Source organism: Ricinus communis, chromosome 6, assembly GCF_019578655.1.
Source record: "Ricinus communis isolate WT05 ecotype wild-type chromosome 6, ASM1957865v1, whole genome shotgun sequence".
Taxonomy (NCBI): domain Eukaryota; kingdom Viridiplantae; phylum Streptophyta; class Magnoliopsida; order Malpighiales; family Euphorbiaceae; genus Ricinus; species Ricinus communis.
In genome coordinates this window covers 191,859-206,067 of record NC_063261.1, presented here as the reverse complement: position 1 = coordinate 206,067, position 14,209 = coordinate 191,859, and the positions used below count along the sequence as shown (strand labels likewise).

Genomic DNA, 14,209 nt, shown 5'->3' with positions numbered 1-14,209 from the left:
ATCTGCAGGTCTAGGGTGCTCCCTTGCTCCTCCCGAGCTGCCCGACTATTGAACGAATAAGTCTGTACTCTGGCCCTAGGGGCCCTGTTCTCCAGGTGACCATCCTCATATGCTGCATAGTAGAGAGGCGAGCAGGGGTCATCTCGCCAACAAGTGTCAACTCATCTATTAGAGCTTTGTCTAGTAGCTCCATCCTCCTAGCAATCCTGGTCATATAAGGTCTGAAATAGATAAAAGTCTTCTTCAGGTTCCCAGTGACAGTCTTGTATTGCTTGGCTAACACATAACCTATGTCCACCCTCTTCCTCTAATGTAGGGCCCATAAACATAACACATCAGGTTGGGTGACCACTCCAAAACTGTCCCTTTGACCTGTCAATGTATATGCTAGTAGGCAGTGAAGATATTGCAGGCTATCAGAGAGGCTGGATACCTTGGGTAGTAAGGCTCATCCACCTCTAAGATGGTCTCCCATGCCTTGTCAAAAGAAACTCTCGTGTTGTAAAAGAACCTCTGAAATCATCTGAATTTATGGTCGCCTAGTCATAGAGGCCAAGTTTAACACCAAATTGGGAATACTCATCATGCAAATTTTTCCCGCTAATTGAAATGAAATGGCCTCTGGTTGGGACCAGTCCTTGATTTGCATCTGAAGGAAGAAAGTGGAGGTGAACTCAAGTGTGAGCTCTCTATAAGTGGGCTCCACAATGCCGAAAAGGGCCTCAAAAGGTGGAGTCTGAAGTAACTCTCGAACCTCAGTAGCTAGGTCGACTGTCTCCAGTGCCTACCAATCTATACATCTCCCACAGCCTAACTGTCTGTACTGCAGCTGCTAGTAACGAGCCTCATGAGTGGGGCTTTGAAACTATAAAATTCTGTGTCGTGCGGGAGTTGGAGGTGGAGCTGGAGCTCTAGGGACAGGTGGGGCAGGTGGTCGAGGTCCAGGTGGTGCAGGCTATTCAAGCGGGTTTTAACGCCTTCTCTTGGAGACACCCATCTTCTAGGGTCTCTCATGCCGATCAACCATAGTACCTAGATGGAAATTGATCAAAACTCTTGCCAAAACAGTAATTCTAGCACTAAACAAACAATCATTATAATAATAGCAACAATTTAACAATAATTTAACATCACAAGCACATCTACATTATGCAATCTCAACACATTTCAGCATAGCAAAATAGCAAAATGATAAAGCATAATATCAAAGCAGTATAACATTTGTATTATGCATTCTCACCACACTTGCATTAGTCAATTTCCAATTCAGCAGCATAATGAATAATTCACCAAAACAGTTCACAATCCAGCAAGTTTAAACATACTAAACAGTGGTAATAGGGCAATTCAAAGGCAGAAACTAAAAAATAAAAAATGTGAATAATAGTAATGAATAAAGTAGAATAAAACAAATAATAGCAAATCAAAATTAAAAGAAAAGAAAGAAATTCAACGAAACAGTGAATAAAATTCAACAAAAGTGACGAAATTAACGAAAGAAGAAAATTAACAAGGAGATTGATGAAAATAAGAAACAATACCAAAAATTACAGAAATAACTAACGAAACTAAAGAAAAGAGTAGAATCACATACCAAAATGGAGTATTGAACAAAGTTAAGGGAAGAAGCTTACTTAATTTGCCGGAAAACACTTGAAAATTGAAGGAAAAAAAGGGAGAGTATATCGACCTATATGCGCAAAGAGAGAAAAGAGTGAAAATTTTATACCTGTGATATAACGCGGCTTATATGCTGACGTCAACACACATGTGTTCTAGGCTATATTGACTGACACAGTTTGGTTCTAGGCCGTGCTGATTAGAACCCCCAGTCCACAACACATGTAAGTCTCGGAAATCGAGTTGAATTCTTATTTTTCTCAACTCGGAGTGGGTGCCCTCAACATGGGCGTGTTACGTGACACAAACGTTTACATAACCGTGTCACTCCCGGAATACATGCTGAAGTCCAATTTTTCTCTCAACATGGTTTGGTTGCCTATTACATGCCCATGTTGATAAGTATGCTCAAGGGGCATGCTGAGCTGCTAAGACTGTGCTGAAACCTAGAATTCATTTCCAGCACTTTTTCACCTGCAATTTCCTATAATTTTCAACAGTCAAACATCCAAGTTACCTTCCACATATCTTAAAACACTCAAATGGCATATAAAACTCAAAAATTAAATGAAAATGAAGACTAAAACTAAGAAAATGTTCCAAAACCAATTATCAAAATGTCAAAAAGATAAGATAAAAGTTGTGTTACCTCCCAAAAGCACTTCTTTTTTGTGTTGAGTCATTTAGCTGGACTCATAATGCTTGAGCTACTCTTGTTGATGCAATACAAGGTTGACTCACTCCTCGAGCTGCAATGAATCACCATAGTAATGCTTCAACCTATGCCCATTGACCTTGACGTTTCTTTTCTCTAGATGGTGCAACTCCACTGTGCCATATAGGAAAACTTGCTGGATGGTGAACGGTCCTGACCAACGACTCTTTAGCTTCCCAAGAAGGAGTCGAAGTCGAGAGTTATACAATAACACACTATCCCAACTTGGAACTCCTTGGTGCTCCTTAACCTCTTGTCATGCCACTTCTTAGTATGCTCCTTGTAGATTAAGGAGTTGCCATATGCTTGGTTACGCCAGTCATCCAACTCGTTAAGCTGCCACTGTCTCTATTTACCTACATCAATAACATAAAACATTGCAAGTTTTCAAAGCTAACAATGCTTTATGCTCAAGTTTAATAAGCAAATGGCACGCTTTCCTATAAAGTAGCCCATATGGAACTAGTTGAAGTACGATAGGTCATCCTAAATGCCCACAAGGCATCATCTAGCTTCTCCGCCCAATCCTTCCTACTCACTCCTCCAATTTTCTCTAAAATCCGTTCCAAACTCCTATTAGTAACCTCCAATTGCCCACTGGTTTATTGGTGATAGGGTGTACAAAACCTGCGTGATATACCATAGCGTTTAAGCACCTTTTCTAACTAGGCATTACAAAAATGAGTCCCCCTGTCACTAATAAGAGCCCTAGGTGTCCCGAACCTAGCAAACAGTCTTTTGAGGAATCTCATAACTACCCTAGCATCATCAGTGGGAAAAGCTTGTGCTTCTAACCACTTAGAAAAGTACTCAATGGCAACCAAGATGTATTTATTACCATAGAAAGAAGGAAAGGGTCCCATGAAGTTACCTGATCTTTAGCATGCATCTCAACAGCTTGAATGCTCGTTTGTGGCATCTCATCACGAGCAGAGATGTTACCTGATCTTTAGCATGCATCACAAACCTTAACAAATGCCCTAGCATCCTAAAAGATCGTTGGTCAGTAGAATCTAGAGTCTAACACCTTCCTAGCTGTGTGATTTGCAACTTGATGACCTCTTGTTGGTCCTTCATGGAAATGCCTCAAAATCTAGAGGATCTCCTCCCCATGTACACATCGTCGAATAACATGATCTGCATAAACTCTGAACAAGAAAGGGTCCTCCCAAATGTAGTATTTCAATTCAGAAATGAATTTCTTCTTTTGCTGAAATTTCATACCCTTCAGAAGGACTTCAGCAACTAGATAGTTTACAAAATCAAAAAACCAAGGGATATTAGAATTAACCTGAATTGAGCATAAGAACTCATTCGAAAAATTATCAATTGCCCTCTCATAAAGTGCCTCCAAAGTCGCATTTTCTAGCCTAGAAAGGTGGTCTACTGCCAAGTTCTCAGTACCTTTCTTATCCTTGATCTCAATATCGAACTCCTACAATAATAGAATCCAACGAATGATTTTAGGCTTTGCATCATTCTTACTCAGCAAGTACCTGAGTGTGGAATGGTCTATGTAGACCACTGTCTTTGATAGCACCAAATAATATCTGAACTTGTCAAATGCAAAAACAACAACTAGAAGCTCCTTTTCAGTGGTGGTGTAGTGCTCTTGAGCATCAGTCAATGTTTTGCTAGCATAGTAGATTGGTCGGAACTTCTTATCTCTCCTCTGTCCTAAAACAACTCCAATTGCAAAATCACTAGAATCGCACAAAAGCTCAAATGGCAGCTCCCAATTAGGTGAAACCATAATCGGGGCTGTGGTTAGTTTCTCCTTCAACAACTTAAAAGCCTGCAAACAATCATCAGAAAATACAAAAGGTACATCCTTTACAAGTAATTAAGTTAAAGGTCTAGCAATCTTAGAGAAGTTCTTAATGAACCTCCTATAGAAACCTGCATGACCTAAGAAGCTCCTAACAGCCTTAATTGAACTAGGTGGGGGTAATTTAGCAATAGTATCCACCTTGGCCCTATCGAACTCCATCCCCTCATGCAAAATTTTATGCCCCAACACTATACCTTCCCTAATGATAAAATGATAGTTTTCCAATTAAGGAATAGGTTAGCATCCACACGACGCTCAACCATGTGTTCTAGATTATGCAAACAGTGAGTGAAGAAGTTACCAAATATAGAAAATCATCCATAAAGACCTCCATGGACTCCTTAATCATGTCGTGGAAGATCACCATCATACACCTTTGAAAAGTCACAAGTGCATTGCACAATCCGAATGGCATCCTCCTATAAGCAAGCGTACCATATTGGCAAGTGAAGGTTGTCTTCTCTTAGTCTTCAGGTGCAATGGGAATCTGGAAGTAACCTAAAAAACCATCTAAAAAATAGTAAAACATATGCACAGACAACCTTTCCAACATTTGGTTAATAAAAGGAAGGGGAAAATGGTTCTTTCGAGTGGCATCATTTAGCCTCTTATAATCTATGCACACTCGAAAGGCCATTGCCGTTCTAGTCAGTATAAGCTCGTCCTTCTCATTTTTAACTACAGTCATACCTCCCTTCTTGGGAACCACCTGCACAGGACTAACCCAAGAACTATCAGAGATAGGGTAAATCAAACCTGTATCAAGAAGTTTAATTACCTCCTTTTTAACCACCTTCATTTTCAGTTTCAATCCATGTTGTGGTGCACCATTGGCTTGTAACTATCCTTCATAAGGATCTTGTGCGAGCAATAGCTAGGACTAATCCCAAGAATGTCATCAATTTTCCAAGAAAACGCCTTCTGGTACTTCCTAAGAAAGGCCAAAGTCCTCTCCCTCTCCTCGAGTGTCAAGTCCGCTGCTAGAATGATAGGAAACTTGTTGTCCTCATCCAGATATGCACAGTTAAGATGCTTTTGGAGCTCTTTCAACTCAAATACTGTTGGTTCCTCAAGTGATGGCCTCAATTTCTGCACACCTATCACGTCAATCTCAACAACCTTATCTGTATTCTTGCTTGGTTCATTAGCTAACAAAAATGCAAGTTGCTCCAATACACTCTCATTGGATAGCTCATGCTCATCCTCTGCTTGCAAGGCAACTTATAAAGGATCATCAAGCAATATCTCCTGCAACTGTGTATCAATAACATTATCAAGTACATCAATAGAAAACACACTATCATCATGATCTAAGGACTGTCTCATAGAATTGTTCAAATCAAAAGTGATAGTTTCATCCCCTACTCTAAGTCCAAGCTTTCCATCATAAACATCTATAATAATCCTAAACATTGCAAGAACCAAAGGTACATTACTTTCACCATCCATGTCCATGATCACAAAGTCAACAGGAAATATAAATTTGTCAACCTTAACAAGTACATCCTCTACAATACTCCTAGGATACTTAACAGTCCTATCAGCTAATTGTATGCTCGTCCTAGTGGGTTTAGTCTCACCCAGCCCTAACTTGGTAAACAAACTGTACATAATTAAATTAATGCAAGCTCCTAAGTCAGGTAAAGCATTTTTAATTGTCAAATCACCAATCACACAAGGGATAGTAAAACTCCCTGGATCATGCTTCTTCTTTGGCAATTTGTTTTGAAGTATAGCCAAACACTCCTCATTAAGGGTCACGATCGCCAAGTCCTCTAACTTCCTCTTATTGCTAAGGATCTCCTTAAGAACTTCGCATACCTAGACATCTGCGAAATAGCTTCAACAAAAGGTAAGTTAATTTGTAGTTGTTTAAACAAGTCAAGAAACTTACCGAACTACTGATCAACTTTCTCCTGCTTCAACCTGGCAGGATATGGGATCGGGGGCTGGTATTCCCTCAAAGGACTCTTCTTCTTTCCCTCTACTGTCTCTAGCTCCATCACCTTACTATCTCCATCTTTCCTATCCTAATCTACCTGCACAACATCATCATTATCAAGAATAGGAATAGAACTAGATAGTTGCTTACTTGATTGCAAAGTGATAGCCTTCACGTGCTCTCTTGGGTTGGACTCCGTATTCTTAGGCAAAGTCCCCACCTGCCTCTCAGCTAACATCTTAGAAATCTAGCCTATCTGATTCTCCAAGTTCTGAATGGAGACCTGCTGATTTCTAAGAGCTGCATCCATCTGCTGGAATCTAGTCTCTAAATGGATGCAAACTTCATCATCAACTCCTCTCAGTTAGGCTTTTTCTCTTGAGTCTGAGGTGGGAGAACAGATTATTACGGTTGTTGATGTACTCGCTCAAACCCAGGTGGCCCTTGGTTGTTGTTGTTGCTCCATCCGAAGTTCGGATGATTTCTCCATCCTGGATTATAAGTGTTGCTATACGGGTTGTTCTGCTGCCTAGGCTGACTGCCCATATAGTCTACTTGCTCAAGGTTAGATGAAGAAGAGGAAGCAAACATACCTCCTGATATACAGTTGCTACTGTAATGCAGGCCACCACAAAACTCACAATTTGCTTAAGCTGCTTGGACATGCATCTGAAGTTGATCAATTTTCTTGGATTATAACTCCACTTGAGCCGCCAAGGCTGTAGTAGCATCCAACTAATGTACAATCCCTTGACGTCACATCCTGCTCTTAGTAGTGTTCCACTGGTAATTATTTGTGGCCATCTCCTCTATCAAGCTTTGGGCATGCTCTGGTGTCTTGCTGCTCAAAGAACCACTTGCAGCTACGTCTACCATTTGCTTAGTAACCAAACTCAAACCATTATAAAAAGTTTACACCTGTAACCAGATTGGTAGTCCATGGTGTGGGCAGCATCGTAGTAGGTCCTTTTATCTCTCCCAAGTGTCGTACATTGACTCATCGTCAAACTGCATAAAATAAGATATGTCAGTTTAGCAGTTTTAGAGGGCGGGAAGTACTTAAACATAATTTTTCTGCCAAATAATCCCAAGTAGTGATAATGTTTGGAGGTAGCTACTTTAGCCACTGCTTTGCTCTATCCCTCAAAGAAAATGGAAACAAGCAGAGACGAATTGCATCATCTGTTGTCCTATTAATCTTGCAAGTATCACAAATCTTCAAGAAACTCGCTATATGTGTGTTAGGATCCTCATCTGGCAAGCCTCTGAACTGAACCGTTTGCTGCACCATCTAAATCACATTAGGCTTTATTTCAAAATTATTGGCGGCGATAGCCAGTCTCGTAATGCATGTTTACGTCCCCTTCAGTGATGGTCTCACAAAATCATACATCGTCCGGTTATTCTTATTGTTGTCGTTGGCGTCTGCCATCTCTACTGTAGTGTCTTCCGGTTCACTCTCATCTACGACTTTCCTAACCTAAATCTATTCCTCCTCTACGTTCAACTGCTTCCTTAACTGCCTGAGGGATCGCTCTGGTTCTGGTAGAGGTTCTACTAGATCAGGATTTGACCTCTTGGTCATACACAAATAAGATTAGTTACACATGTTCATGATTAAACTAATACAAGAATCAAATACGAAGTAAACAAAAATAAAAAAGAACATGTACTCCCTTTTCTCAAATGGTGGAAATGTTATCCCCTCTTGAATAACTATGAATCCAATCTCTACAGCTCAAGATCTCCTTCTTCTTTCATTTGAATCTTCAAACCAATCCTCAAGAACAGCTATCTAGATGATGTTGAAATGGAATTCATCTATGTTTTTCCTCTTCTTGATCGTCTGAAAGGTTGCTCTCAAAGTTTGTCTTGAATACCCCAAAATTCTCTCTCTCTAGAATCCCTTTCTTTTTCTTTTTCTTTTCTTTTAAATCAGGTTTGGGGATCCAACGTGGCTTGGATTTGGGCTGTGCTGACCAGCACGGCTTGGATCCATGTTGTGTTAAGCTAAAATTGTACATTTGGCCTTCTTCAGCATTGGCTTGGATTTGGGCCGTGCTTCTCAACACAGGCATGCTCCTAGGCTGTGTCACTCTAAAAAATCATGTTGTAAGTCATTTATTCTCGCCATGGGTAAGGAATTTTAGCATGCCCTCTGACGCTAACCATGCTCCTCAGCACGGGCGTGTTGAACAGTCTAACACGCCCAATTCGTTTGTTTCTTCCTAATTTTGGTTTGATTTCTCTCTAACTTTAATGATGTACCTAGAAAAAACCTGAGACACAAAGGGAACTAAAACAAGGTGATTCTAATACAAAATCAAGCATGCAAACATGTGTAATATCAATGATATCACTAAGACTAGTGTAGAGATGGGAGTCGCCACCCAGGTAATCACTAGGACACTTTTACTAGTGAGTGGCATTTGTTAGATTCCATAAGGAAGCTTACGCCACAAATCCATATATGGATCTGGAAGCCAACTTCCTTATTTATGTATATTAGTCTCTAATTTTATTGTTTAACAAATCATTCCCTATAAACATAAGCAGTTCTTACATAGGCAAACCAAATAACACACGTAATTTGCCTAGGCCTAGCCATTTTATTCAAGCACATCCCACATTAGAGTTGTTAATCTAACTTACTAATAAATTATGTATATAGCCCACTTAGTCTAGTATAATTACAAGTTATGCTTTTGATTTCCAACCTTTAGGCCTAATGGACTACTTATTTTGATGAAGCCCGTTTTGTGTGAACCTACTTCTAACATAGCCCAATCCAAACTATAATCATGGCAAAGCCCTTAAGTCCACTTCAATTTTAGAGTTTAAACCCAATTAATGTTGATTATCCTAATAGGACTACAATATTCATATTAGGTCCAATTTTAACCTAAAGCCTATATGTCCATTTTTTCAATTAGGCAGTCATATTACAATTATTCATTATATATCAAGCCATGAAATAGACAAAAATAAAGAGCAGAAATCTAAACCTAACTATTACAACTTGGCCTACTACTAAAATTGCAAAGAAAAAGCCTAAAATCTAATACAGTACAAAATCGATGAACGTTTATAAAAAAACTCACAAAAAGATAAAAATTAGGGCAAAAATGTGTACACTCAATTGACTATAGACATAGAGCCGATCGGCTCTAGGCATCCAAGCTGACCTTTTCGACATTTAGTGTATTCCTCACGTCCCACATCCAATTTTAACATGCACAGAGGATAAAAATCGATTAGATATGAAAGAAATAAAATTAAAATAGCAAATAACAATCGATTAAGCCACAAACCCTAAAAATTTATACAAACCCTAAAAAATGAACATACAGTAAATAAAGACGCCAGATTAATCATATAATACTAATAAGCTAATTTAATTACAAAATCATAATATAAATAGAAATCTAATCATATAATTCTAAACATGTGATTCATCAGATTCTAAAACCCTAATGTTGGCATATTATCATATTTCAAAACCATAATGAATCAATAACATGCAGATTCATAAGAAACCCTAAAATAGTTATGTTAATCATAAAAATAAAACATTAAAGTAATCCTAATCATGTCTCTAAGGAAAAAAATAAAAATATAACAAGTAAAGAAACCAGTTTAGAGTGATGTTGATGGATGCATATCCGGGAACCCTCAAGTTGTCACCGTAGTTGATGGTTCTACGACTCTCATGGTGTAGAGCCAATTGGCCCAACGCAAAGCCAAATTTGCTCCGCATTGAGCCGATCAGCTCTAGAGGCTTCGAGTGGTTTTCCTATAGTTTTTCTTGATTTCTCGCACCCATAATCGATTATCACATGCATACAGGGTAAAAATTTAGTTAGTATATGTAAAATTAACAAAAAGATGGAAATATAATCTAATTATATTTACTATTAACTAATCAGATTCAAAACCTTATGTGTTCTTATTATTATATTCAAAACCTAATAAAATCAGCATGTTAAGTAAAAAGGAATTCTAGTCTAATCATGTGAATCATGTGGAACAAACATTAAAAAAACATTCTAATATGTTAAACAAATATATATAAAAAAAGAGTTAATTGGGGAAGAGATGTTGATGATGTGGATGTAGGGAAACCCTTAGGTTGTCATCATTGATAGTTGTTTTGCGAGTCTCAAGAGACGAGGAAGCTATTGAATCAAAGAGTGGTTGGGGATCCAATTCTGCTTTTAGGATTTCAGAAAAGTTTCTATTATTCTTCAATGGTTTCCTAATTTGGGAGCTCTTTCTTAATGGCTTGCTAAGGGCTTTTATATAATTCGATATAGCTAGAGAACTTTTGAGGATTTTGCTCTAGTAATTAATCAATGTAGCTCTCCCTAAACTTAGGCCATATTATTCTATTTATAGGAGTAAGATTAGGAACCCTAGGAAAAATTAATAATTATCTAATTATATAAAAAAAAACTATAATCATCCCTCTCCTTTATCAGATTAATATCAAATAAAAAGGATTAAATCTTTTATTTTCAAATAATTATAATTAAAAGTATCTAAAAATTCCAATAGTTATCATAAGTACCTTATAGAAACTTATTTTTACTAATTTTTAGCATTTTAGGTCAAAAATATACATGAAATGGTACCAGATTCGAAAAACGACCAATTAGCACTATGTAGAGCCAATTGGCTCTACATAGAGCCGATTTCTCAATTGATAAGCTTTAAGTAGAGCTGATTCGACTATGCACAGAGCTGATTGGCTCTAAGGAGCAAAAGTTCTAAAAATCTTGACAATTTAATCCCTAAACTTATGAAAACTACCATTTTACCCCTCAAACTTTATTTTTTATATTGGGTCCAAATTGATTCTAGAGAAGTAATTTAAAGTCCATTATTCCCATCCTTCTCTCCAATTGACCCTTTCTCAATCTCTAAGACTTGAGAAAAGCAGTAACTTTCATCATCGAGTTTTTCGTAATTCCCTTGATATCTAAATATGGAAAATGGGTGCTCACATCACCTCCACTGGATTTTTAGTTAAAGAATTCCTATCCTTCAACCCGAATGCAAGATAAACATCGAGATGATGCTGGAAAATTTCATCCAATCATAAAATAAGGCGATGAAAGCGGTTCAACCAAGTCCAAAGCAGCGAGAAGAAAGGTTGGAACAATTGGCCACACACAATAAGATGCTAGAACACAAAATAGCATCACCAAGTCAGCTCCTCAAAATGGGTCATCTACCTAGCCAACTTGAAAATCCTAGAGAGCATGCAAAGGCTGTAATTTGAGGAGTAGGAAACAATTGCCTGAAGTTGAGCATAAAATTGAGCAACCAAGGGAAGAATAAAAATCGATTCAAGCAGAAGGTGATAAGCCAAAGAGTGATAAGCACGAGCCCAAGGAAGCCAAGATTCCTCACTTACTATTCCATCAAAGGATCAACATTGGAGCACTTGACAAGCAATTTTAAAAGGTCTTGAAAGTGTTCAAACAATTAGACATCACCATTCCCTTTTAGAAGGCGGTCACTCAAATGCTAATGTCTCGAAAACATCATATCTAAAAAAAGAAGTGGGATGATCATGAAACCATACCAATGAATAATGAATATAGCGTTGTCATCAAGAAAAAGCTTCCTCCAGAGCTTAAGGGTCCATGGAGTATCAACTATACCTTGTATTATTGGTAAATTGTCCATTAGTAGAGCACTTTGTGATTTAAAGGCTAGTGTAACTTTAATGCCTTTGTATTTGTGTAGGAAATTGAAATATTGGAGAACCCAAACCCACAAATATTTCCTTATAACTAGTCTATACCAGGAGGTCCCCCATCTTATAATTTCTCTGAACTAAGCACGTATAACTTTGGAGTTCCTATAACTCCATGGCTAAACAACCAAAAGGTGCCTCATGTGATTAGTTCCAACTCTTTATATATATGTTATCAACCATTCCCTACCCCATTTCGATGTGCAATTTGAATCATTCATGTAACCCCGTAACTTAGAGTGCTGCCATCCTAGAAGCCTACTAGAAGCCGCTCCTTGTCCAGGCATTCTATTTTTGCCTCGGCGTCCACTTTTCGCCCTTGTCAGACCACTTTTTTTGGTCAAGTTGTCACAACCTTTCATTGCTACAGTTGGAGCAATAATTGATGTAAGATTAAGCTTGAAGTTAGGGAAGAAATAATGGAGTTTAATGACTTTAAGATGGCAAAGCAAACTGCAATAATGCGTCGTGCTTTAGAGTGAATTTGAGAGAAAGTTGTGTACAAGGAGTATTTGAGCAACAATTCACTAGTGATCCACTTGAAATTTTTTTAGTTCGTGATGCAAAAGAGGATGACATCAATCAAGAGGTAGGAGCTAAGTGACTTCTCTAACTTAATGAACTTGAGGAGCTTAGGATAGATGCTTATGAGAATGTAAAGATCCACAAAGAAAGAAATAAAAAGTCACATGATAAGCATTTACAAAAGCAAGAGCTTAAAGAAGGAGATTTAATGCTTCTTTTCAATCTAAGACTTAAGCTTTTCTTGGGCAGACTCAAGTTAAGATGGTCCGGACCCTTCAGAATTAAGCAAATTTTTTCCGCATGGAGCTGTTACACTCTCGAACAAGACAATTGAAACATTCGAAGTCATTAAATAATGCCTTAAGCTCTTTTACACATGGGAGTATAGTCTAAAGAGTTTCTCTTGCACACTCAAAGATCCTAATTGAGATCATAGTGGTTTGGTCAAGCTAATGACCTTAAATTAACGCTATTGGTAGGCAAACCAATAATTTTCTACTCTAGTTTTCATTTCTTTTCTTACTTTTATATTATACTTTCACTTTATTTATCTTAATTTTCTTATGTTTTTAACATAGGATTATCATGCATGAAGGAGATCATTGAAAAAGAAAGTAAATATGGACTAGAAAGAAGACACAGCTACAAACATGACCATGTTATTAGCCATGCTTAGGTTTGCATACTTGTTATTGTCTGTATTTTTTTAGTACATCCCATGTGTCATTTCGTGTCCTTTACATTTAAAATCCAGTACCACACACGGGTAGACACATAGCTTAGCATATGGTCATGCCTCCCTTAATCATGTTAAAACTCGATTTCCATATTCATGCACAGTTAGCCACAAAACTTTGCACATGGCCATGTTCCCTCGTATTACTTTTTAAGCCAAAATCCATGAGTTACACATGACCATGTAATCCCTAATCCTTTGACACGGGCTGAGACATGGGCAAAACATGCCCGTGTCATGTCATTTTTAACAAAGGATGCATTTTTTAAACCCTAGTCGCCATTCATCCTTTTCCATATTTTGCTTCTTTTTCTTTTCTTTTCATTCTCCCTTCTTTTTTGCTCCTTTTTCCTTCAGTTCTCCCTTACATGGAGAACGAGATTATTGTTGATGACGGATTAGTTTTATGTTTGCTTTTCAAAATTTACCTTTGTTTTGGATATATTTTATGTTATTTTTATGTGTTTCTTAGCACTTAGGTTTATGTTCATGTTTATATTTAAATTATTTAATATTTTATATTTGTTTTTATTTCTTTTTGTGTTATGTTTGCTGTCGTTTTCTTTTAATTATCTTATGTTTAGAAGCCGATGCACATTTTGTTCTAATACCATAAACTGAGGGTAGTACTTTCATTTATTTTTTATTATTATTGCTTTATGTTTATTTTTATTTTATTTCTCTTTTTCTTTATGTTTTCTTATTTCATCCCTGAGGACAATGCCTAGGATAGTGTGGGGAGAATCATATATTTTGAATATTGCATGTCTAATGCATTTAGGGATTAGGTGTGGGGTGGTTTCATTTTGCATATTCTAGGCGGCGGTTTCAGGCGCGCACCCAAGTGTCTTTAGCGACTGTGACACTCCAATGTTTTTCAACCTAGTGAGGAACATGCTAACTAGTCATAGAGACTAGTGCGAAGATGAAAGTCGCCACCTAGGTATTTCATAAGAACACTTTTACTAATAAGTGACATTTCTCGATTCCATAAGGATGCTTATGCCATAAATTTAGAGATGAATCTGAAAGCCAACTTCCCTATTTCTATATCTTTGTCTTTAATTTTATTATTTAAC

General features: G+C 37.6%; 1 protein-coding gene across 1 annotated transcript; it reads right to left on the bottom strand.

The window, feature by feature from the left end:
* Positions 1-2,622: 2,622 nt before the first annotated feature.
* LOC125370420 lies at positions 2,623-6,346 on the bottom strand. The gene is made up of 9 exons (XM_048375790.1): positions 6,206-6,346; positions 5,465-5,987; positions 4,995-5,371; positions 4,792-4,875; positions 4,602-4,664; positions 3,858-4,130; positions 3,560-3,770; positions 3,207-3,277; positions 2,623-2,691 (listed from the first exon to the last, which is right to left on the bottom strand). Exons 1-9 carry the CDS (start codon positions 6,344-6,346, stop codon positions 2,623-2,625), a joined length of 1,812 nt encoding a protein of 603 aa, XP_048231747.1.
* Positions 6,347-14,209: the final 7,863 nt, after the last annotated feature.

What these genes read in the sequence shown, in the direction of transcription:
- LOC125370420 (XM_048375790.1), bottom strand. Translation starts at nt 6,346, where the DNA reads ATGTTAGCTGAGAGGCAGGTGGGGACTTTGCCTAAGAATACGGAGTCC. An exon ending in AGGATAGTTACAAGCCAATG is followed by an intron (nt 4,876 to 4,994) that starts GTGCACCACAAC and finishes AGTCCTGTGCAG; the next exon opens with GTGGTTCCCAAGAAGGGAGG. An exon ending in AACCTTCACTTGCCAATATG is followed by an intron (nt 4,131 to 4,601) that starts GTACGCTTGCTT and finishes GATTGTTTGCAG; the next exon opens with GCTTTTAAGTTGTTGAAGGA.